The 27,178-nt window shown below is 40.4% G+C and overlaps 1 protein-coding gene across 1 annotated transcript in view; it reads left to right on the plus strand.

Annotated features, from left to right (window-relative positions):
- SKOR2 (SKI family transcriptional corepressor 2) overlaps positions 1-27,178 on the plus strand; it is a 99,201-nt gene that overhangs the window by 63,149 nt on the left and 8,874 nt on the right. Inside the window, exons 6-8 of the mRNA XM_089513523.1 lie at positions 17,440-17,505; positions 17,925-18,023; positions 24,176-24,243. Coding sequence (XP_089369649.1) covers positions 17,440-17,505; positions 17,925-18,023; positions 24,176-24,243 — 233 coding nt within the window. The remainder of the gene's footprint in view (positions 1-17,439; positions 17,506-17,924; positions 18,024-24,175; positions 24,244-27,178) is intronic.

The following is a 27,178-nucleotide window of genomic DNA, read 5'->3' on the forward strand; positions in this document are numbered from 1 at the left end:
TGGGTCCTTGGTATCTGCTAGGGTTTGGTTCTAGGACCCCAAAATCTTTGGATTCTCAAGTCTTTAGATTGTAAGAATGAGGGCAGGGAACCATCTAATTAAAAATAATAATTGTAAGCCGCTCTGATAGCCTTTAGGGCTGAAGGGAAAGGTATAAATACCATAAATAAATAAAATAAATAAAAAAAGTCCCATTAAATACAATGCTATAGTAAAATGGTGTCCTTTATAAAATGGCAAAGTCAAGGCTTACTTTTTGGAATTTATTTTTAAAAAGTATTTTCACGCCATATCCATGGAATCCGTGGAAAAAGAATCTGTGGATACAGAGGGCCTACTAGATCTAAGTAGTAAGGTAGACATAAATACACATACACCCCTATTTGTTCATTGCTGTCTCCACTTCTTCATTCCCCATTCTCTACTGCTCCACCTCTGTCCTAAATTTTAGATTATAAATACCTCAAGACAGGGACCTCTTCTCTTTGAAATGTGTAAAGCAGTGTGCACATACGGGTAGCATTATGTAGTCAGAGCACCAGCATAGTGTAGTGGTTTGACTGTTGGACTAGGACCAGGAGACCAGGATTTGAATCTCAGCTCAGCTGTGGAAACCCAGTGGATGGTTTTGGGCAGGTCGCAGCTTTTTCAGTCTTAGAGGAAGGCAATGGCAAACCTCACCTGAATCAGTCTTGCTGAGAAAACCCCCTGGTAGGTTTACCTTAGTGTCCCCATAAATGTGAAATGACTTGAAAGCACACTACAATAACAAGTACTATATAATCATAATGTGTTTGAACAGCTCCGTTGTGTATAACAAAGTACTTTTTGATGTTCCTCAGGGTTTCAGTTCTGTTTCATAATGTCACAGGTGTGTGGAGGGATGCTCTTCAGAGAATGTGAATCCATCCCCCCATCCCTATAATCAGAGAAGAGCACCTGCTTTTGCATGCAGAAGACTCCCTTTTGTCCTTGGCATCTCTAAGGAAGAAAATGGATTAGTAATAAATCCTTTAAATGACCTCTGGAAAGAAGGAGACCCCAGAGAGGTGCAACCAATCCAACTAAACTAGCATACCCTGCATGCATTCCACAGGCCACCCGGGACCTCCAATACCCACTTTTGCTGCTATCAGTGAACAAATCTGTCAAGAGAAATACATAGTTGAAAATAGTCAGCCATATCATTGACATACCTGTAGGCATATAAATTTGTGGGTATATGTGCCTTCAAGTTGCGTTTCAACTTATGGGGACTCCATGAATGCCACAGGGTTTTGTTAGGTGGCCCCACATACATATTTGGGGCTTTTCTTTCCCTTCCCTTTTGGTAAGGATGTCAGTGCTCTGCCCAACAGCAAGTAGGATCTCTATGGTGCGGGGATAGCTATCTGGTTGTGTCTTGTATTAGAGAGACCTGCTCTCATTGTTGCTGAACAGTTTGGATCTAGATCAAATTCAACATCAACTACAGCAGCCACTGGGATAAATGGAAAAATAAAATGATATGTATAAGACAGCTAATTAAATACAGATATCTATTTTTCATACACACACGATTATAAGTATGTATTTATTTTATTTTTTAAAATAATTTTATTGATTAAAAAACATAAAAACATCCCTGCTTACATTTATTCATTTGCTTACATATAACGTATAAAACAAGTCATGTACCAATTATCTCAGTTTTTGTCCATTTTAGAGTTTGGTAGTTGAATTGTAATTGTTTCCTCTCTTATTTTTCTTCTTTAATCCTCTTGATCACGTTCGTCATGACCCTTTTCTTTCTTCTTTCCATCTTCTTCTCTTTCCTCACGAACCTTCTTCTTACATCATCCAACTTACTTAATCTTTCTTCTCCCTACTCACTCTAACTCCCAATTTCATTCATTCTTCTAATACTACTTCAATTCCCACTCTTACCTTCTAAATAACATTCATTAAGCTTCATTCAACACTCCTCAGTCACTCAACTTCCTCCTCAAAGTATGTATTTAGACAATGTAGTTCATTAGCACCGAAGGCAACACAATGTGCACTGCACTGCAAAGAAACGTTGGAATTCCTAAGTAGTGATGGAGAGCCAGCTTGGTGTACTGGATTGTGCACTGGACTACAACTCTAGAGACCAGGCTTTGAATCCCCACTCAGCCACAGAAACCCAATGGGTGATCTTAAGTAAGTCCCATTCTTTCAGCCTCAGAGGAAGGGAAAGGCTCTGAACAAATCTTGCCATGAAAACCATGTGATAAGTTCACCTTAGAGTTACCCTAAATCAGAAATGAAGGCATACAACAAGGCAAAGCTATCATGGAATTTTCTTAGAAGATTTGCTCAGAGAAGGGTCTGCTAGCCTTCCGCAAAGGCTGAGAAAGTGTGATTTGCCCATCATCACCCAGTAGTTTTCCATAGCTGAGTGGGTAGTCAAACCCTGGTCTCTAGTCTAGCATCCACTACACCTTTCTGGCTCTCATGTACATACATACAAGATATTTTCATACACAGTTTATAGCAGTTCGATACTACAATGGACCCTTGGTATCCACTGGTGTTTGGTTCCAGGACCCCCAGTGGATACAAAAATGCATGGATAATTGAATCCCATTAAATACAATGGTATACTAAAATAATGTCCCTTATATAAAATGGCCAAATCAAGGTTTGCTTTTTGGAATGTATATAATTTTTGAATATTTTCAAGCCGTGGATGGTTGAATCCATGGATTAAGAATCTGTGGATATGGAGGGCTGGCTGTATAATAACTGTCATACCTCCCCCCTGTGGAATCCTGGGATTGATAGTTTGGCAGAAGTGCTAAAAATTCACTGATAGAGATCAGTAGTCCACTCCACTTTGAGTTACCTAAAGGAGAATTCTGAGTGCAAATGGAGCAAAGGTGCCTCATCAAACTCCATAAAATGGAGCCAAGGTGGCTAACCTTAGATTAAGATATTTAAAACTGTTTATACTATGTTTTTAAGATGCTATTTTACTCTGTACTGTATTTTACCCTGTATTATAATGAATATTTGAATATTTGAAAGGCAGTATATAAATAAAGTTTTTATTATTTTTTTATATTAAACTGTGATAACTGTGTATGTAACCTAGCTGTTTAGTACAGATACTGGTATAACCTGTGAAGTACAGGTACATTCAGAGCAGGAAGGAATACATAGATAGTCAACTACAGTTGAGGGAAGGGAGTCTTTAAGGGTGGAGTTTGGTGCATGAGGAGGGTCAGTCATTTCTTACCATTAATGGCCAACCTAAATGTTTCCCATGGCTTTATAAAAATACTTTGTTGGCACCCTTTCCCCACTATCTATCCCAAAAGGCAGTTGATCCTTAAGCATGTTCCTTAGGGACAGGGCTTGTTCAAGACACAGGAATAAATGGCGCCCACAATCCCGCAACTCATAATATATATTTGTGTCCCGATTTTTGCACAAAATTGGGCCTCAAAGCAGTCTACATTTTAAAAGAACGATACAATGAAAAACATACAACAAGTGAGCATTAAAATAGAATTCAGCTGTTACAGTATTAAAAACTCATCACACATTAAAAAATAAAATGCAATTTAAAAGCATAAAAGTGCTGAAAAAACAGTATAATTAGTAGAGCAGTCCCAGTCCGTTCTTTAAAAATGTTCTGTTTTAAAATCCTGTCTGAATAAAAAGACTATAGCCTGCTGATAGAAGAGAAACAAGAAGGGGGCCATTCTGGATCTCCTGTGAAGGGAATTCCAGACTCTAGGAACAGCCACCAAGAAGGCCCTCGCTTGTGTCCCCACCAAATGTGCTTGCGATGGTGGCGCGACAGAGAGAAAGACCTCTCCTGAGGATCTCAGAGCCCGGGTCAGCTCATACAGTTTGCCAAATAGCCAAGCCCCACTCCATATCTGTGGCAGTAAACATACATTAATAGCCAAGTAAATAACCTCTTTGCTACCCTTCCCTGCAACCCAGGATCTGCCATCCAAGGCAGCCATCTCACAGCATCATGGTAGGGCCAACCAGATAATAAAAATAGCAAGATTATCAACGAAGTTTAACAGCTATCTGTTCTTGGTTTGTGTTAAACAAACAAACCTGGAACACATAGTTATACTGAAGCCTGCCATGCTGGCTGGGGAGCATGGGGAATGCAGTCCAACACATATGGAGACCACTGGTTTGGGGAAGGCTGGGGTAGTAGTTGATAGTTCATTGTCTGTTTCCAGAATTGTTTTTCTTCATACTGTCAATGTCACCGAAGCAGGGGTTGTTGTGTGGTGCTTTCTGCCTTGTGAAGACTGTTTCCATTTGAAAGAGCTGTTTAATGGGCCATAAGTTACAGAAAGGATAAGGGTGTGTGTTTGTGTGTTTGTTTTTAGTCTTCAAATAATCTCCACATGGAGAGTATAATGTCTCAAAATCAGTCTTCAGGATTCATTGGAAGATTGTTCCACATCCTTCACTGAAATATTAGCTGTCAGCATACTCAATAAGTTCAGTTGATTAAGCATCTTCTTCTCAATTAATCGATGAATTAAATTTAAATACATCTTATCAAAACCATATAAGTGCCACTTTGTGTATTGAAGAAAGATTGTGATTTTAGAACTTAATAAATGAGAACTATCATCTTATTGTGAGAAGAAATGGAAACCTTTTAATATTTTATCTTTCATTTTTTAGTGTAATAATACACGAGGAACAAAATTAGTTTCTTAAGATACAAACTACTAAGACTAAAGCTCCAGGAACTAAAATGGGCCTTTCTTGGTTTTTCAGTTCAAACATTTGCTGATTGATCTACAACTGTAAATAGTTAAACACGTGATCCCTGACCTTAGCATAGAGTTAAATATCCACTATGGTGAACTACAACTGTTAATAGCCAATGGGAAATTTCCCATTGATTGTGTGGTTCTCTTGGCTTCCATGGTTTGTATCTAGCCATGCCTAAGAAAATATTTACAGGAGTCTAGTATACATATTTTCTCATGTGAAGTATTGGCCTCTGCATTATTATAAGAGATATTTACAGTGCATACTTTTGCATCATAACTGTATTTGTGCATGAGTGGTGTTAGTTCCTGTGCTTTCTTTTTTACACTTGCAATACAACAATACCATTGACGCCACCCTGTTTGCTCCACCTCCTGTCTCATGGTGTTTTTAATGTTTTTTCTAAGGACAGCTTTAATTGCACAACTATGCAGTTGAGCAATTTCATCATTGTGCGATTTGGGTTAAGGTGAGGTTATGGAACCACCCCCACTATCCATCCAGATTGGAAAGATGAACACATACTGTGCTAGTTTCATCATTTTTTCCTATTCTTTTTCCATGCTGATCCCAAACTTGCCTGGTTCTGCTTTTGTATGTTACTCTTCAAATCTTTGTATATTTACTCTTTAAACTTTTTCTAAACTGCGTGATTTTCCCTGGCATTAATGCTTAATAGAATTCCATTGTAATTGTACTATCGCAGTACAGTCCAATGCGCACATCCGTAGTATGGGTAACCATGTTTTTACTTACTCACGTCTGGAATAAAGGCTCCCTCTAGGCATCTGGGTTTCCTCTAGCATGACTCTATGGTCAAACTCCGGCAGAAATATAGAATTCACCATTATCTGTGGGTATTGTGGATACGTCTGAGAATGTATCCCCTGAAGATATGAGGATTGGACCGTTTCCCCCTTATTTTAAAGCATGATTTAAAATTATTATTATTAACCTTTATTTATGAAGCACTGTAAATTTACACAGTGCTGTACATACAATCTTTTTAGTTAGACGGTTCCCTGCCCTCGGGCTTACAATCTAAAAAGACATGACACAGAAGGAGAAGAGAGTGGTGGAGGGAAAGGGTAAGAGGTCCAGCAGTTCCTCTCTACCTCCAAGGCCTGGACCAAGGCAGATGGACTGGAGGGAGGGCTTGGGTTCTTAATGGATGGTTAATAATTTTCCAGGGAAAAAACATACTCTCAAGTAGGATAATGCATATACAGTACATAGCAATACAGGAAGTGGTTTGATAAACAGACAACAAAAGAACACCAAATAGCAAGCGACAATTATGCAATGCCTGGGAAGGCTACTCTGAACAGGATGGTTTTCAACTCCGTTTTGAAGCTGGTTAAAGAAGTGATGTCTCTTGCTTGCGGGGGAAGAAGGTTCCAGGAGTGGGGGGCAGCAAGTGAAAAGGGGTGAATCCGGGATGGGGCAGAGGAAATCCTGGGCTGAGACAGCAGACCTTGACTACCAGAACGGAGGGCCCTGGTGGGAAGGTGAGGAGAAATAAGGTCTGATAAGTAAGGAGGGGCCAGTCCATGGAGGGCTTTAAACGTCGACAGCAGGAGCTTGTACTGAATACGGAAAGGGAGGGGGAGCCAGTGAAGGGATGCCAACACAGGAGAGATGTGGTCAGAGCGGTGGGTGGAAGTCCTAATGCGTGCAGCTGAATGCTGAACAGAGATTAAAGGACGGAGGTGAGAAAGAGGAAGCCCAGCCAGGAGAACATTTCAGTAATCAAGTCGTGAGATCACTAGGGCATGGACCAGGATCTTGGCAGTAGAGGTGGAGAGATATGGTCAGATTTTGGCAATATTGTACAAGAAGAATCTACAAACCTTGGCTGTGGTCTGGATCTGGGGGATACACGACAGAGAAGGGTCAAAGATAAAGTCAAGACTGCGGGCTTGCTGGACAGGTTGAATAGAAATGTTGTTCACAGAGACAGAAAAGGAGTGTTGAAGGGTGGGCTTAGGAGGAAAGACAAGAAGCTCCGTCTTGGACATGTTGAGCTTCAAACGCCGATGGCACATCCACTGTGAGACAGCTGTGAGGCAAGACGAGACTTGCTGTTCAAGCCTTGGAGAAAGGTCGGGGGCGGAAAGATACAGCTGGGTTTCATCGGCATACAGGTGGTAGGAAAAGCCAAAAGAGCTAATGAGTTTTCCTAAGGACAGTGTGTAGAGAGAAAACAGAAGGGGACCCAGAACAGAGCCCTGGGGAACTCCAACAGATAAGGGAACAGGAGAAGAAGTCTGACCACCTGCAACTACTGCAAAAGATCTGCCAGACAAGTAAGATCTAAACCAGTCAAGAACAGAGTCTGAGAACCCAAGGTCAGAGAGTATGTCAATTAGGAGAAAGTGATCAACAGTGTCAAAGGCTGCAGACAAATCAAGAAGGATGAGAACAGAGTAAAGGCCGTTAGCCTTGGCCTGTAAAAGGTCATTCAAAATCTTAGTGTTTAAAGATAATGTTTAAAGATGCAGAGGTTGAAGAACAAATGTAGCACAATTCTTTTGGTAATCCCAGTGTCCTCCCAACCCAACCACTGGAAGTAGTGTGGGGTTTCTGTGCTGCAACTCCACATGAAATACCCAATAAAATCACAGCCACATTGTGCCCATTATGTTCTCTATATAGGCACACCCCAATTAATGAAGTAGTTGTATTCCCAGGTATTATTTCTTTAACATTTGGTGCTAGAGGCAGAAATAACAAGAGAATAATAGGGATAGATTCCTGCACCACAGAAAAGAAGAAGAGTGCACATGTTTCAGCTATGCTTTTTATGCAACTCTAACAATGATATGGACATGTAAAATGAAACAACCAATGAGAACAGCAAATTGTAAATGTGTGACAGAGAATATTCACACCAGTGCACTGCAAGGGCTGGCATGTAGATAAGCCCCAGGACAGATAAACTTTACATAAGTAAACAAAAATATTCTCAAACTTCTAGAAACCATTTGAAAGCTTCTTCCAAAAAGCATCCAGGGATTAATATTTTTTATTTTATTTTACCATCCTCCACTCTTCTTATACTTTCCATTTTAATGGCCAAACTTATAGATCTATGCTTTATTTTTTAACATGCTGAGGCTAACTGGTATGGTAGGCTTCTCAGTTCTTTCTGTTTTGCAGTTCATATATGCTCAGTGAAGCATTCTGGAGGCAGCTGCTGTTTATCTTGTTTTAGGCAAACACACACAGCTCCAGTAGGATCAGCTGCAGCAGAATCCCACTGCTTTATTGCATTATTTACTGCAGACATGCTACTGCGAACCAACACTGAAAGTCTGTGTCTCTCTAGCCCTTATTCTCCATCTTCCCAGTACCAATCCTGCTTAAAAAACCTTTGAGCTAGATAGAGGACAAGGAGGAAAGGGATAGGCATAAAAACTTTGCAAACAGGAGCTTCTTTGTCAGAAGCTTTGTTAACAGAGGTATGCATATATATATACCAAACTATAGTGGGATTGGGAGTCAGTAACTGATAGTTTAGGTGGGAAAAGAATCAGTTTTCCAAATGACCCTACAGTAGTACAGCACGGTACAGTACCAGGAGAACCACTAAAGTTGCATCTATACTGTAGAAATAATGCAGTTTGAGAACACCTTTAACTACCATAGCACAATGCTATGGAATTCTGGGATTTGTAGTTTTCTGAGGCATTTAGCCTTCTCTGTCAGAAAGCTCTGGTGCCACAACAAACTACATTTGAAAGGGATCTAGTAGTCTTAGTGGACCACAGAATAGAGTGGCACTATATTGTTTTGAGAAGCGTTCCCAGAGGCGAGCCCCTCTCTGACCCAGGAAGCCTCCTTTTAACCATCCATTAAGAAGCCAAGCCCTTCCTCCAGTCCATCTGCCTTGGTCCAGGCCTCGGAGGTGGAGAAGATCTGCTGGACCTGATCCTATTCCCCACCACCACTCCCTTCTCCTTTTGTGACGTCTCTTTTTAGATTGTAAGCCTGAGGGCAGGAAACCGTCTGACTAAAAGATTGTATGTACAGCGCTGTGTAAATTTACAGCGCTTTATAAATAAAGGTTAATAATAATAATAATATGAGTCAGCAATGTGATGCAGCAGTTAAGAAAGCCAATGCAATTCTAGGCTGCATCAGTAGGAATACAGTATCTAGACTGAATGAAGTAAAAGTACCACTCTATTCTGTTTGGTCAGGCCGCATCTGGAATACCACATCCAGTTCTGGGCACCACAATACAAGAAAGATGTTGACAAGCTGGAGAGGGTCCAGAGGAGGGTGACCAAAATGGTTAAAAGTCTGGAAACCACCAAGCCCTATAAGGAGTGGCTTAGGGAGCTGGGAATGTTTAGCCTGGGGAAGAGAAGGTTAAGGGGTGACATGATAACCATATATATATATATATATATATATATATATATATATGGCTGTTTTTTTCTTATACCACTTATCAGTGAGAAGCAAGCTTGTTTTCTGCTGCTCAAGAGACCAGGACATGGAGCAATGGATGCAAACTACAGGAAAAGAGATTCCACCTAAACTTTAGGAAGAACTTTCTGACAGTAAGAGCTGTTCAACAATGGAATGTGCTGCCTCAGAGAGTGGCGGAGTCTCCTACTTTGGAGGTTTTTAAATAGATGCTGGATTGCAAGCTGTCAGGAGTGCTTTGATTGTGTATTCCTGCATGGCCCTTGTGGTCTCTTCCAACTCCATGATTCTGATTCTACAAATCCCAAGATTCCACAGAATGGAGCCATGACAACTAAAGCAGTGTCAAACTGTATTGATTTTGTGGTGTGGCAGCAGCCAAAATTGCGTAATAAGCTCCTGAGGGAAGAACATATTGTATCACTTTTCATGGAGGTGCGATTACACCATACATATAGAGAAGAAATTTGTCAGTATTGATTTATACCTATCCACCGAACCAACAACAGTTTTTAAAACAAAGCTGAATCTCTGTTAATAAACCATATGTGTCTACTCAAAAATAAATCCCATTGCATTTAAAGTTTCCTCCCCAACACCAAGTAAAAAGGGTGCCAGCGGACTGGAAAAATTATCTGACCTGCTCTTGTGTCCCTTATGAAACTTTTCGCTGCAGAAATCAACAGGCTGAAGCTTTTCACAAAGCTAAAACCCCTGTCCCTGCTAATGTCTGCATATCAATCTACTGTCAGAAGGGCCGGCCCTACCATGAGGCAAGGTGAGGCAGCTGCCTTACGCAGCAGACACTGAAGGCCAAGGAAGGGACAGAAAGGGAACTGTATATACCATATGAACTTTTCTGTCCTGCTCCCTCCGTGATACTGTCAGATGCTTTGTAAAATGACTCTTGTCGCCAGTGCTAGAATAAGATGCAACTACCACTTTGGTCAACTTTTGTACATAGAGCAGAAGAAATGCCATCTTGCATTTTGCCTCAGGCAGCAGAGTGTTTTGGGCCAGCCTTGATTCTCAGACAGTGGGCATGTCTACATGGACCAAGAGAGCCAGTCTGGCATAGTGCTTTGAGTGTTGGACTATGACTCTGGAAACCAAGGTTCAATTCCCAGCTTGACTATGAAACCCACTGGGTGATAAACCTTGCCAAGAAAACCCCATAATAGGATTGGCTTAGGGTCGTGATAAGCTGCCATGACCTAAAGGCACACAACAACAACAACAACAACATGGGTCAAATGAAGTGCATATACATAATAAACTGATGTTCAAGACACGCAGAATCATGACCTATCTCCACCATTCCTCCCCAGTTAGGCTGCTCATTCCTAGCCTCTCTCATTGCATCTCTGGATCACAGAGCTGTTTGAAGAAAGAATAACGAAGTTTGATCAGATTAAGGTCTATCTGGTTTAGCATTTTTCTTCCAACAACTGACTCTGAGACTCTCACATACTGATAATGAATATGACAGTCTGGCCTTTATTGTTTACCCCCAGTAATCAGAGGTACAGAATATGGAGGTTCCATTATCTACTATCGATAATATCTCCTGAGGGAGTAGTAGTTTTTCCCTAGTGCCTCACCAGACAACAAATGCCAGGATTGCATAGGATGTTACAATAGCTAATAAAGTGCTATAATGTCGTTGTATAAACGGGCACCTAGACTAATCCAGTATAAGGGACTTCCTTTATAAGCATGTGGTGGTTATTTGACAGCAGCCATTAAATTATAATTGTACGCTGATTGTTATATTACTGATTGTATTAATTGGTTGCTACAATAATCAATGGATTGATTGGTTGTAGTTAAAGTACATCCTTCATGGCAGGTGGAAGAGGGAGATGTGGCAGGTCAGATCTTGTTGGAATATAGCCCGTGTCAGCCCTTGACAGCATAACCAAGGGTGAGGGATGATGGAAGTTGCTATCCAACCACAAATGGAAGGCCTCCCACATTCTATCCATGCCTTCTCATTTGCACCAACAAATGCAAAGATTTGCATGGACTCCATACACAGCTGGTGGATCTCATGCTAGTGGACCATTAAACCATTTGGGGAACTATCCAAGGTGCTGAACTTCCAGTGACCTGGAAGCCGTGAATTCCAACCCAATACTTAACCCATTGTGTGCTGTTATTTCCCCTCCATTTCCCCCAATTCATTCTAGTTCTAAGTTGTAAGAGCTTCAGAAGTCAGCTTCCTAGGACAGGTGATGAGCTCTTACATGGTGTCCAGTACAGAACAGATGAGTACACAAATTTTGCTGGTTTAAAATCTTTTAACCTTGGAATTAGTTGAACTATCCTATTTGAAATATGAATGAAAATAAAGATTCCTGTGAGACCCACTATTAAAGCACTTATTAAAACACCTGATGGAGAAATGAATACTTAGGCACACATTCATGTCTAATTTCCTCACTGGCTCTGTAATAATTTTATCCTCATGTGGACTAAGTCAGCTACGTACATTTGCAATTAGTACTGTACTGAAATCTTTAAATTCCTTTGTGGGAGAAAAATGCTTCCTGAGAGAAAAACACTTACTTATGTAGTTATTATTTACCTGTACATCCCATCTTTCCTCCACTTATGGTGATATGCATGGCTCTCTTTTTCCACACTTTATCCTCAAAACACCCCTTCGTGGTGGACCAAATTGAGAGGTCATAGTAATGGCTCATGGTCACCCAGTGAATTACAAGGCTCTTTGGGGTCTTGAACTTGGATTTCCCAAATCCCAGTCCAACACTCTTAACCACATTTTTATTTTACATCAGATGAACACATTTCAAAATCAAATTTGTAACACATTTCACTCCCTCCCCTCAGTTCATAACCATCTGTTTTATGGTTTAATAAATCAGGTTGTTGGTGATTTCTCACTGTAAGTTTGCAAGGTAACTAAAGTTAAACACAGCTTAGTATGTCCATACAAACACATCTCAGTGCAGTAAAACCTCAAATATTCTCGTATTTGTAGAAAGATATGTTTTTACAGGCCCTGGCTAGTTGGATGGATACTGAGACAAAAAAGTATCAGAAATGATTTGCTTTAAGGTGTTTGTTTTACTTTGGGGGTCTTTACGGGGATTTGAAATGTTTCTACAACCTTCAGAAGTGCTCCAGATTTTACAGATCTAAATAAGGGTCTACATAGAAATAGGGCCTAAATATCCTAAAGGCACCAAGTCCTGTCTAATCTTGGAAGCTAAGCAGGGTCAGCCCTGGTTAGTACTTGGATGGGATACCACCTAAAGAGTACCAGGTGCATAGGCTATATTACAGAGGAAGCAACTGACAAAGCCACCTCTTAGTATTCCTTGCCTAAGAAAACCCTATGGAATTCATGAGGTCACTATAAATCAGCAGCTATCATAAATTCCTGGTTTCAATAATGTGACTCCTGTATTATTTTTGGAATTTAGGTGAGAAAGAATCAGATATTGGGACTTACAACTTCAATAGCCTTCTTAGGCAAGTCTCCCCAGTGGAACTACTCTTGGGAAACTGGTTTAACTCTTGTGCCATTAACCTTGTAATTTCCCAATCCTGAAAGACTGTGCAAATAACAGTTTTGCACAAATCCAAGATATCTTGGATTTGGGGTAAAGAACCCAGTGAGTAATGTGGGATCTGTTGGCTCTTTAGCAAAGTGGCTCATTTAATTAATAAATACCTTAATTAATATCTTGATGCTCGAAGACCATTCATTCTGAAATTCCAACTTAAGTTGAATTTAAACTCGGTTGAGTTTAAAAAGACATTTAATTAAGTTTCCCGTTTTCATTAGCAAATTTCCAACTTAATTCATAAATTAATTGATTTTCATTAGTTGCTTCTTGCCACTGACACAGGGAAACACAACTGGAATAGATTGGCAGGAGGCAGTCATTGATTGGATGCTAGTGGATTTCATTCATGTTTCCTGGTTTCCTCATCAGCATTTGAGCACTATAGGACCCTAAGGCAAACCTATCATGGGGTTTTCTTGGAAAGAGTTGTTCAAAGGAAGTTTGCCACTTCCTTCCCCTGAGCCTGAGAAAGTGTGACTTGCCCAAGCTCACTCAGTGGATTTCAAGGCCAAGCTGGGAATCGAGCCCTGGCCTCCAGAATCCAACATTCAAACCACTATACCATGCTGTACTACCTTCATTCTCACTGTTCACCAGGGGCAAAAGGAACTAGAGAGTTTGCAAATACCTGAGCAATATAGAAAACTATCACAAACTGAATGGTTTGATTTATATCACAGTTTATATCACCAGAGTGAGAGTCAAGACAGGCCACAACATGATAAACACCAAGTACAGTTTTTTAAAGAGTAATAAACAATGCTAAAATACTGTTCTACAAATGATAACACAAAAATCTTACTATTAACATGAAACTATACCTGCTATAATAAAAGGGAGTTTTAAAAACACATTGATTAAAAAGTTGCAACACCGACCCCTGGCAGTTTGTGTAATACATGCCCATGCACATACACAGAGATCACCTTCTCTTTCTTTCATGTTTCCTTGTAAATTGTGTATTATAATTACTATTATTATTATTATTACTATCATCATCATCACCTCTTTTAAAGACAGTGCACATACAGTACATATAAAACAAAAATACAGGAAGTAGGGTAAAAACTAGAGCTAGGAAGTCCAGAAATTTTTTAAGTGTACTATGACTCTGAAGATCTGAATTCGATTTCCTGCTCAGCCATGAAAACCTACTGGGTGACCTTCGGCAGAGTCACACAGGAGTTTATCACATGAGACGGGAGGCTCTCAATTTCAAAAGAGAAGATAGAGAGGTCAATTTGAAAATTCACACAATTATGTGATTATTTATCACACCTTAAATTCACTGTAATGGCCTCCTCGAACGTGACCCAGATTCTGTGCAAAGTAAGCCATCACATCGGTGGGTTCTTAATTATGAATTGGCACCCTTGCGCATGTTCAGTGAGACTCCAGATGACTGGAGCATAGCATATTTAGGCCAGTGAGAGAGAGGAACCAAGGAACCCCACAATTTACAAAAGAGGTTTGGGGGGGAGAATGGTTGAAAGAACATGCTCTAGTCACGTTAAAATTAGCATATATTCACTCTTGTCACGTTAAAACGTGATATAATGGTTATCCAATAGCTCCCGGTCCATACCTCTTAATTAGCAGGCAGCAGCCTCCCCTCAGCAATGCTGAAGGACAAGCAGAAGCAAAATTGAAGCAGAATTGCAGCGTGGCTTCATGGGAAACCCCCCTTCCAGATGGGGGGGGGGGGAACAGGACCAAAGGAGACATGCACATCACACCAAACAACAGCACACTGAGTGCAAAGTTGCCTAGGAATAGGGTTTGTGACTTGACTAGTTCACTGAATTTACTTAACTGTGGATTGACACATGATTGCGTTTGGAGTGCGTTGGGACTGCCAGCGATCGTGTGTGGTAACCTTTCGCACAATAACATGAATATGCATGATTGCATTCAGGATGACACTGGATTATACTTCCAATTTCAGTCGTGTGATATCCTCCACACTCTCAACCCCAGAAAACCATGTGATAGGGTCACATTAGGATCTCCATAAGTCAAAACAACCTGAAGGCACACAAACAACAAGAAATGCATGCATTGAATCTTCTATACCTAAAACAACATAACATAGCATAAAACAACTGTGGTATCCTTGAGCCTTGGCTATGCTGACTGTGGCTGATGGGAATTGGTGTCTGTCCAGGAATATCTGGGAAGCTACGTGTTCTTCAGCCCTGTGTTAGTTTTTTCCCCATTATTGATGCTGTTGCCCATGCAAAAGAAAAATTAGAGGGTTGTGGAGCGCTATTTACTTCATTTCTTCCAAATAATATACACTTATTAAAAGCTGGTTCTAGTTTTATAAATATGTGTCCTTTTTCAAAGGATGGCTGGTTCTGTTATTTATAGATTTATTTTCTGATAAAACAATTGCTCAGGACATTGACCTTGGGGTCTTTAAGCAACATCCTGGAATGAATTCTTGCAGCGGCGTTTCTCAGCATAATGGGCGTGCTGGCACTAATGTAGCTACATCTGGTTATACAAGCTCAATTGCATTAATACAATAAATATCGGGAAAAGAGAGCACAAATATCCCTATTGAATATGCTTCACTTGCAATAATATGGTTGCTGTAGAGACTAGATGTAAGCATGCATTGATCAGCTGGAAACCAGGAATAAATAAACCCATCACTGTAAATATGATTAAAATCTACAAATCTGAAGTTTGTTTCGTAACAGTGTCTCGTCATAATAAATGCCAGAATGACATTTTGCTGATTTATGTCTTACTCTTCCTCCAAAGAGCTCGTCTTTCCATTTTATCTTTACAGCAGCACTATGAGATTGGTTAGGCTTAGCGTTAGCGAATAACCCAAGGTCAGCTTCTGAGATCAGAGTTTGGGAAAGTTACTTTCCTTTTTACTACAACTCCCAGAATGGCAAAGTAGGTTGTCCCCTGGCCCAGCTGGCTGTGTGGTTCTGGGAGTTATATTTCAAAAAAAATGAACACTTCTAGATGAGCTACATGGCTAAGCAATTATTTGAATGCAAGAATGAGAAACCTGTGGACTTCCAAATAATTGTTGTTGTTGTTGTTGTTGTTGTTGTGTGCCTTCAAGTCACTTCCAACTTATGGTGACCCTAAGGCAAACCTATCACAGGATTTTCTTGGCAAAGTTGTTCAGAGGTGGTTTGCCATTGCCTTCCCCTGAGGCTGAGAGAAAGTGACAAACATTGCTGGAATGCAGCTCTCTTCATCCATCACCATTATCTATACTATCTAGAGCTGATAGGCACTGCAGTCCAGCAACATCTAATCTGGATAGCCACATGTTTCCTGCTGCCAGCCCCAGCTTAAGTATAAAACTCCAACCTCTTTGCTGAACCTACTCAAATCTCAAGTAGAGGTTATTAAGGTTTAATAGAAGTCCAGTAATTTCAACAGGTTGCACCCAGACTAACTATGAGCAGTGATGACTTTAATGTCACTGAGGCTTGAATCTATTCTAGGTTTTAACTTTTCAGCTTTTGAAGCAACATCTTGCCTTCTAGGTTTCATCCAGTTATGATTTGTAGAGTTGGCTTGCTGTGTCTGTTTGGCCATTTTTTGTGCAAAAGCTGTTTTATACCTAGATGACTTGAGGCAGGGATGGGGAACTTCTTTTTGGATAGGGGGCCAAAAGTAGAAGTGGCTAAAGGGCATGTGACAGAGCTAATGGGAACCATGTATTATTCTTACTGGTTTGGATATTTTCTGACCATCCATACAAAGCAGAGCTGAATTCTATGTGTGTCTACTCAGAAGTAGACCTCAGTACATTAGCTTTCAGCCATGCATGAGCTCCATCTTAAAATACCCTCACATCTCTTGTCTACAGAAATAATCCAGTTTGAGATCACTTTAACTGCCCTGTTTCAATGCTAAGGAATTCTAGTTTTGTGAGACATTTAGCCTTCTCTATCAGAGAGCTCTGATGCCACAATAAACTACAATCCCCAGAATTCCATTGCATTGAGCCATGGCAGTTAAAGTGGTCTCAACTTGGATTATTTCTGCACTGTGTTTTGAACCTTTGACACTAAATCAGAGGTCTAATCAGAACTGCAGAAATAATGCAGTTTGCCCTCACTTTAAATGTCATGGCTCAATGCAAATGTCGTTTTGTGAGATATTTAACCTTCTTTGTCGGAGAGCTCTAGTGCCACAACAAACTACAGATCTTAGAATTCCACAGCATTAAGCCAAGGCACTTAAAGTGGTGCCAAACTGCACTATTTCTGCAGTGCAGATTGGACTAGAGATAACAATAGAAGACATTTGCAGACCAGAGGGGTATCTCCTGTGAACCAAATCTGGCCCCTGTACTGGACGATCCCTGACTTAGAAGAACAGGAGAAGCTGTCTCCTATTTCTTTGGTTATGTCTTGTAATGGAAAAGTGACATTTTAGTTCATTGATACTTAATGTTCCTTTCATAAACGAGAGCCATGATGGAATCTGAATAAACAAAGGCAGGAGTGTTTGGCTGTCACAGATTAAAATGCTGTTCACTGTATTTCTCACCACACCCCTCTCCTGGATGAGGATGCAAAATAAAACATGATATCTGATAAGAAGCAACCTAGGCATAAATCAATAACTTTGTATTTCTCTCTTCATTAAGGTGAACCCATACAGGAAACTAATCCACCTCACTCTCTGAAAAAGGATGTAGAAAACATGGGGAAAGGTAAAGCAGGGAAATTATATACAGATAAATTGATATAGATACCTTTGTTTCAGTAGCATACAAAGACAATTGAGGGTAATATATATTTTTTATTCCCCACCATATTTTAAGCTTGACAGGTAACATATGAATAATATATGGACCTTTTGTGTGGCTATAATTGAGATTAATGCATATGTATCAATCAATACATGACACTGTACTATAATACTTTGAAATAATATATTGCATTGATTTAAATTCATAGATTTCTGCACAAAATCTATCCTTGGCCTGTGGAAATCATCATGTCACTACCACCCTTAAAGGGCCAAAAATATTTTGCTTTTTTAAAATAATGAGTTCCCTGGATAAGTGGGCTTTTGAGATTTGTTACAGCTGATGAGTAGAAAGGCTCTTTATTTCTCCTCTTGGTCTAGAAGAACTTCAGAAGGTCTTGTTTGAACAGATCGACTTGCGAAGAAGGCTAGAACAGGAGTTCCAAGTCCTCAAAGGAACTGCTTCTTTCCCAGTATTCAGTAAGGAAAACAACACTATTATTATTATTCCTGCTAATGCTATTGCATTTTTCTCAGTCTAAACTGTGGTTTCATCTATGATCTGAATATGTGAACAGTTTTGATGATATACAGTTCAGGGCTAGTCTGCATGTAAATAGCATTATGTAGATTGTTGCAGATTTTTGCACATGCGCATTGATGCTTATTTGTCTTCACTTTCCTGTGCAAATTTACATCTATTTGCCTTCCCTCAGCCAAAAATGTGCAGCCATGTGAATCTACATGAGGCAGACAGACAGCCACACATCATGCCCATCCCTGCAGATATTAGCAGGTGTGTGTGTGTGTGTGTGTGTGTGTTGTGTGTGCCTTCAAGTCGTTTCTGACTTATGGCAGCCCTAAGACAAATTTATCATGGGGTTTTCTTGGCAAGATTTGTTCAGAGGAGGTTCTTCGCCAATGCTTTCCTGAGGCTGAGAGCATGGTCATGCAGTGAGTTTCATGGCCAAGCTGGGAATTGAACCATGATCTCCAGAGTCCTAGTCCAACACGCAAACCACTATGCCATGCTGACTCAACTCAACTGGCAGCTACTCTGGTAAAAACCATTAATCCTACTGGCTGACCTTAGGCAAGTCACACATTCTCAGCCTCAGGGGAAGACAATGGCAAATCTCCTCTAAACAAATCTTGCTAGGAAAACTCCACGTTTCATTAGCTTTAAGATCACCATAAGTCAGAAACAACTTGAAGACACACAACATACACACACCATTATAGGCAACAAATCATTACAGTCATCCCTCCACATTTGTGGCTCTGACTTTTGCAGATTTGATTATTTGTGAATTTGATTAATATGTTCTCTCTAGGTATCTTTAGGTCCTCCTGTGCAACTCTGCCGGATGCTGACCATAAAGTTGCACTGGAGAACCTAGAGATTCCTAGAGAAAACACTTCTCTAGGGATTTGTAGGTCCTCCAGCATGATTCTATGGTCAACATCGGCAGATGTTGCCCACAGAGTTGTGCTGGAGGACATAGAGATTCATAGAGAGGTAAAAAAATAGTGGCAATTTATTTGCAGTTTTTCCACTTTCATGGGGGACCTGTGCTCCTAACTCCGGCAAATGTGGAGGGCTCACTGTAATTTCTGTAATTATTAAATTTTAGTCTCCCTACAAGAAGTGCCATTTGGATATTCAGCCTCAGGGATCCCAATGTCTCAGGCTGTATCTGCATAGCACATTGTTATTATTGTTTTAAAGAACAATTCCTGTTTATTTCAGGTGCCAAACTATTGTGCTGATCTTCCTGAATTAAAACAGAAATCTAAAATTGTAAGGGCATATCTCTGAAAAGAAATCAAAATCATCCCAAACAAGTGAACTTAAATTGCTTGGTAAGAGGTTGGTTTGCAAGCCTCACCGTACGTTAGTTACCTGCCAGGTGATGTCAATACGGTGGCTTGGAATTTTGCCATCCACATTTCCCCCTGTATCCTTTTGCACCACAGTGAAATTTAAGACTTGCCTCCCCATCATGTAAATACAGGCTGCAATGAAACCACACAAAATTCAACACAAATGGAAACAGATAGTTGTGCACTGCTGACCAAGGAAGTGGTGGCAGAGGCGTTTGCCAGCGTGAAGAATGTGTGGTCTTCTCTTCATCTACCACAAAGCAGTGGTCAATTTTGCTCTAGATTAAAAATAGAAAGCAAATACCATACTATAAACAATTGTGGAGGATACTGGAGGCTGATCATAGAAACATGTACTCAGAATCTGATCCCAGACCTGAATGGCATCCAGCCCCATGTAAGCATGCCTAAGATTACAGGTAAGCATGTACATAGCTCAATGCACTCTGTGTTTGCTGTGAAGTAAAAAATACTGAGATCAGGGTGCTATTCTACATATTTTTAAATAAGAACCATTGAATTCTATGGGGCTTACTTCGAAACTGGCATCGTTGTTGTGTGCCTTTAAGTCATTTCTGACTTATGGTGACCCTAAGACAAACCTATAATGGGGTTTTCTTGGCAAGATTTGTTTAGAGGAGGTTTATCATTGTTTTTCTCTGAGGCTAAGAGAATGGGACTAGGATTTGATTCCCAGTTCAACTGTGAAACCCAAGGTCACCTTGTAGGTTTCATGGTCGATCTGGGAATCAAATCCTAGTTTCCAGAATCGTACTCAAACCACTATGCCACACTATGTAACAGATAGTATTTACACATACTAGTGGTGCAAGATGACCCACTTGCTGAGGTGGGAGAACATGTGCCTCCCCACCCACCATAGTGACTCTATAATTGCTCATTCTCCCCATTGGTAGCACCCAAAAGGCTTGTTCTAGGGTAGGAGGGAACTCTTCCTCAGAATAAGGTGTTGTGATTGAGGTGATCACAGAGACTACCTATGCTTCTCTAGTGATCTTCAGGGCCATTTCACTTACAGTGCCTTACTAAAAGGAAACCTGTCTCAGAGTGAGTCTTGTGGGGTAGCAGAGGTAACGTTTGGTCTGCTCTTTTTGAAATTTGCTGCATCATATAAGCATAGAGTTGGAAGGGACCTCAAGATCATGTAGTCAACCCCTTACAGTGCAGGAATCCACAGTTGAAGCACTCCTGAGAGATGGGAATCCAGCCTTTGTTTAAAGATCTCCCAAAAAAGGAGAGTCCATCCCCACTCTCTCAGGCAGTTTGTTCCACAGTTGAACAGCTCAAACCATCACAAAGTTCTTCCCAATTAGTTGGAATCTCCAATTTTGTAGTTGATCCAGATCCTAGTCTTTGGAGCAGGTTGTTCCATTTTCTACATGACATCATTTCAGATATTTCAAGATAGCCATCATGTCACCTGTCATTCTTGTCTTCAGCAAGCTAAACATATTTAAGCCATTCCTCCTGGGTCTTGGTTTCCACACTTTCTACCCTCTTGGTTGCCCTCATCTTTACACATTTTAGCTTGTCAATATACTTATTGAACTGTAATCTCCTGAACTGGACACAGAATTCCAGGTGATGTCTGACGAAAGCAGATTAGAGTGATACTATTATTTCCTCAACCTGGATACTGTACTCCAGGGCTGAATCCACACTGAAGAACTATTGGTTCTCTCTATTGGTTCTTCCTAATTTGACTTGTCCTGATTTCCACCTCCCAACCTACAACCATTAGGATGAGAGAACTTTGCGGGCAAAATGAAACTTATGGCATCTAAGTCCACTTTTTCTCTTCACCTCTGATGCTTGGAAGAGTAGCCACTGTCATCTAGGGCTTATGGAAATGGGTTTAGGCTGCATCTACACTGCAGAATTAATGCAGGTTGACATCATTTTAACTGCTGTGGTTCAAGGCTGTGGAATTCTGAGGTTTGCAGTTTTGTGATAAATTCAGCTTTCTCTGTCAGAGAGCTCTGGTGCCACAACAAACTACAAATCCCAGGATTCCATAGCATTGAGCCTTGGCAATTAAAGTGGTGTCAAGCTGCACTATTTCTGCCATGCAGATTCAGCCCAAGAGGAGAAAATTCTTCTCTTTTAAATTTCTCTCTTCAGCTTTCCTACTAAGTCTTACGACTGATGTTTATGATTTTATTTCTTTCATTTTTCTTTGAAAGCTTTTAAAACTGTTGTCCAGAAAATCTTTTATAATACTTTGTAGACTTTTCAGATGGTTTCCCAGAAAACCATCCAAGAATCCTGAACTTTCCTTTGGGGCCATGGGTGTGTGTTTCTCTCATGCCTGGGATTTTAAAGTGCTTAACTTAGTTCAACTGGATTGGTGTTTAATATTTAATACAATTTGTGTTATTTGCTTGTTGTCATCTATTATGCATTCATTAATTAATGCACTTAGCTTTATTATTACATTTATTATTGTATCATTGCCTATTATGTTAGTCACATTATAACTACTTTAGTGCTTTTGAATTAATCATAATTATTACCGTTATTTTATAATACAAAATATATTGTTCATTTTCAGAGTTTTTATGAATGTTTATGTTTCCCATCATTTTGCTATTTATTTCATTACAGATTAAATTAATTCTATTTTTGGAATGGTTCTGACTTAATGGTGACTCTTCGTATGCTCCATGGAGAGAAATAAAAGAGTGGCCATAAAGAACTAATAATAATAATAATAATAATAATAATAATAATAGGTTTTATTTATATACCGCCCAATCACTGGGAATCCGAGCGGTTTACAATAGAGGGGATAACAGACAGTTCCCTGCCCACAGGCTTACAATCTAAAAGACACGACACAAAAGGAGAAGGGAATGGTGAGGGGGGAGGGAATCAGGTCCAGCATTCTTCTCTCCCTCTGAGGCCTGGACCAAGGCAGGTGGACCGGAGGGAGGGCTCTTCTTCTTCAGGCTAGCCCCTGATGGAACTGGGCCAGCCTACTCTCTCCCTCAGAGGCCGAACTTTTAGCTAACTCTGGAGAATCTCTGAAAATCCTATTATATGCATTACTTGGGTCACTTTCTCCTTGTACCCCTATGAGTGGATGGTTTCTCACTTTTTATCATGCAAGCCTGCTTATTTTTATCCACCAGGGGCTCATTCACATTACAGAATTACAGTACTATGATTCCACTTTGACTGCCATGGCAAGTTCTTACAGAGGAGTTTATCAGACAAGGGAAACTGGAAGTATAACCCAATGGCAATCCGAACGCAATCATGGGGTTTAACGTTATTGCGTGATAGACTACCACACGCAATTTCAGGCAATGGCAAGCTATTTTGGGGCAATGAGAAGTCAGTTCGAATGCAATTCAAATTCACATAAATTCGCTGAACAACGAATTCACATGGATGCGTTCTGGCCCCACTTTCTTTTCATTCGAAATTAAAAGAAATTTGTCCCATGTGATAGACTCCAGAGTCCTGCAATTTGCAGTCTAGGGAGAGGCATTTAGAATTCTCAGGCAGAAAGCTCCAGTGCTTCCCAAAACCACAAACCCCAGGATTCCATAGGATGGAATCATGGCAGTAAAAGTGGAATCACAGTGCTATAATTGTATCATGAAATGGCCCTAAATATTAAAGCATATAAAATATCAGCAATATAAGACCAAACTAAGCATACAGCTGCACGAAGTAATTATAGGCGATTAATAAAAACATGTCTACGGTCTGCATCTGGTTATGGGAACATAGCCAGATACTTCTCCAATCTCTGACCCCTCTGACCTCTACCAGCAGTTCATGGGGAACAGTTGCATTATACATTATACACAACCATGCATGATTTGATGATTTGAAGTGGAGGGAGGGATATTGTCCTACAGCTGGAAGTAATTCTTTTTTAAAACTGTACAGGCAGTTTCCTGTACATTAGTCTTCCCCCACTATGGCCCTCAATACAGTTCTAACCATCCTCGGTCATAGATTCATAGAGCTGGAAGACACCCCAAGGGCTATCCAACCCAACCCCCTGCCATGCAGAGAGACACAATCCCAGCATTCCCTGTGACAGATAGCCATCCAGCCTCTGTTTAAAAACCTCCAAAGAAGGAGACTCCACCACACTCTGAAGCAGCATTTTTCACAGTTGAACAGCTCGTACTGTCAGGAAGTTCTTCTTAATGGTTAGATCTCTTTCCCTGTAGTTTGAATCCATTGCTCCATGTCTTAGTCTCTGGAGCAGCAGAAAACAAGCTTGCTCTTTCCTCAATGTGACAATATGAGAGAGTTGCCTGGAGACAGTAATATGTTCTGTATAATACATCTTTAGGTCTGAAAATTGGAGAAGCCTGCTAGCCATACTTACTTGAGAGTAAGCCCTCCATCTGATTGGGTGTTACATCTGAGGAACACATATAACATTGTAATGCACATGGGCTTTCTCATACCTTACTGGTAGGTTCAAATTGGCATTTAAAAAATTTGCTTTGTGAAACATAAGAGCTTGTGATCTTGTCACTGTATATGTTTAACGTTCTAACTCTTGCTGCTTTCAGTAAAAAATATTTGATTTCTCCATGAACGCAATAGTCTCAGGGATGAAATAGGCAGACCATTTTTTAGAATTAACCACCCACATGGTTTGGCTGCATCTGTTTGTTGTAAATTGAATTTCCATTAACTGTATACATCTATTTTTTAAAGTTTCTTAATCGACTCTTACTTTCTTTTTCCCCACACAGATAATTTTCAAGATCAGATGAAGCGTGAATTGGCCTACAGAGAAGAAATGGTTCAGCAATTACAAATTGTAAGACATCTTCCTTTACTGAAAATATTAAGCTTCACAATTCCTAGATCAGAGAGGTTTGAGTCTCCCAAAAGACTAAGCCCCCCTTTCCCTGAAATGATCTGGCAAAACTGGGCCTATGAGTTGAGCTTTCTGAGGAATCATCACATCAGAAGTGTACTAAATGGTCAAACACACACACAAATAAAAATCAGAATGCAGAGGGATCTTGTAGCATCTTAGACACTTCCTGAAAATAGAATCATAGAATCATGGAATAATAGAGTTGGAAGAGACTGCAACGGCCATCCAGTCCAACCCCCTGCCATGCAGGAAATCCAAATCAAAACATCTCCAACGGATGGCCATCCAGCCTCTGTTTAAAGACCTCCAAGGAGGGAGATTCCACTACACTCCGAGGAAGGAGTGTGTTCCACTCTCGAACAGCCCTTACTGTCAGGAAGTTCTTCCTAATGTTGAGGTGGAATCTCTTTTCCTGGAGGTTGCATCCATTGCTCCGGGTCCTAGTCTCTGGAGTAGCAGAAAACAAGCTTGCTCCCTCCTCAATATGACATCCCTTCAAATATTTAAACAGGGCTGTCATATCACCACTTAACCTTCTCTTCTCCAGGCTAAAACATCCCCAGCTCCCTAAGTCGTTCATCATAGGGCATGGCTTCCAGACCCTTCACCATTTTAATCGCTCTCCTTTGGACATGCTCCAATTTCTCAACATCCTTTTTGAATTGTGGTACCCAGAACTGGACACAGTATTCCAGGTGGGGCCTGACCAGAGCAGAATATAGTGGCACTATTACAACCCCTGATGTAGACACTATACTTTTATTGATGCAGCCTAAAATTGCATTGGTCTTTTTAGCTGCTGCATCGCACTGTTGACTCATGTTCAACTTGTGGTCTACTTGGACTGCCAGATCCAAAAAAAAGAAAGAAAAGAAAGTAAGAAGCTAGCAGCAAGAGCTTTCTTAGATTTAAAAGTTGAGCCTCTCAATCTATCCTATGCAGAATTACTTAGATGTAAGATAGACTGAATACTTGCCGGGAGGGGGGGCTCTTCTTAATAGCTGTTGTCCTTGTAAGACTCTTCATATTTAAGGATAATTCAGTGATGATGAATTAAGAAAAGTGATTTGCTCTTGTCCTACAAGTGCCTGCAGTAAGCAAAATAGCCACTAATAACCTTCTGCTAGTATTGCGACCCACAACCTTAAAAACAATTCCAGGTTCTCTGAATGCACCAAATGTAATGAATTAGGATTAAAACCAAGTGTCTTCTACTGACTGCTTTCACAGATCTTCCAACAGAGCAAAGAACTGCTTTACTGGCATAGGGCTGCTGGCAGAAGAGACAAAGTAGGTGAAGAAGCAGTGAGGCAAAAGAGAGTACATCTATTTGCAAGCTTCAATTCCCTCCCTGAAAGTGCTAGCATGTTCAAGTCATTGTTAGGCCAAATCCAAAAAATCCTCCAATCTGGGAACACAAGTGCAAAATTAGGGCAGGACAAGAGGTCACTAGGAAGAGTTTAGATTCACCACAATTTTAGCTGGCCCCTCCCATCTTGGCCAGTTAAAAGTACACTCTAAGAAGACAGACAGATTGACAGACAAACAGAATAATTCTATGGCTATTTGAAGAGGTGTGAATAGATGTACCTGCAACATTCTATATGCAAAGCATCCCAATAGAATATTTGGACACTTAGCTGTCCCTGTCCACAGAATTTTTTATCTGTGGATTCAATTATCCATGGCTTGAAAATACTTTTTTTTAAAAAAAATCAATAAGCAACCTTGATTTTGCCATTTTATATAAGAGGACACCATTTTACTATGCCATCGTTTTTAATGGAACTTGAGCATCCACAGAACCAAACCCATGGAAACCAAGGGCCCACTGTATTAAAAATGGTAGCTTTCCTAAGAATGGATTGTTACATAGCCAAAATCCCATCATCTGCATGCAGAGAAGGCAATCTTAGCATCTTCAAGGAAAATCAAAGTTTTGCAGAAATACCTAAAAAAAAAAGTTGGGAGAGTGATTGTTTTGGAAGAGGGAAGTCCAAAATTGCCGATTGAAGAACGTGCCAGCATACTATCTGTTGACAGGGAATAAAATCGAGGCAGAGCTTGGAAAGCATGCACTTGACAACTCTATCTCTCAGAATTCCTGAGCTGGCATTGTCAGTGGTCATGATGGCTTGGGGATTTTGGGAACTGTAGCCCCAAAAGGTAAACTTTCCAAGCTCTGAAATACAGACTGGCTAGGATCCAGAAGTGGCACTGTGCTCATGGAATACCCATGGGGAAATGTTTCATTTCCATACATAAAATGCTGTTTCCTGTGCAGAAGATGCTGTTTCTTGCACAAAACAACCAAGTGCAAATTTTGTGCAGAATAAATCATGAATTGTGAAAATTCTTCTCAGTCCAGGATTCTTGTCAGGGATTCTTGACATTAAAACAAATGTGGGTTTTTTGTTTACCACTTTTGAAATCTTTTCAAATATTCTTTTCATCCTTTGTGATTATTACTTGTTTGGTTTCCTACTGAACTATGACTCCCCTCCCTGCACAATGTGCACCAGTGCCTGATACTCAGCATTTTCTGCTCTTCAAGTTTCTGGAATTTGGCACTTCCTACACCAAGGTTTCAATATCCCAAGGGAAGAAAGGTACAAGGCTTCAGAATGCTCCAATAAGTAACTAAAAAGTCTGTTCACTTTTGACCTATCTTCTCCAGCTGCACCTCTGCAGACATCAGCCAGTAATAACTTTGGTTTTCATGCTGTGAAATGCATTACCAGCTGGTTTCTACAAGGTTTTGCTACAGGCACAGGAACTGTTTTTCCTGCTCAGTTGGCTTCATAAATATAAGTTCTGATGGGAACATGCCAGGGCATTTGGTTGAAGAAGTGTCTTGAAACACAGCCTACAC

This window comes from Sceloporus occidentalis, unplaced genomic scaffold (genome assembly GCF_023333645.1).
Source record: "Sceloporus occidentalis isolate IW3139 unplaced genomic scaffold, rSceOcc1.0.p SCAF_1, whole genome shotgun sequence".
In the NCBI taxonomy this organism is placed as follows: domain Eukaryota; kingdom Metazoa; phylum Chordata; class Lepidosauria; order Squamata; family Phrynosomatidae; genus Sceloporus; species Sceloporus occidentalis.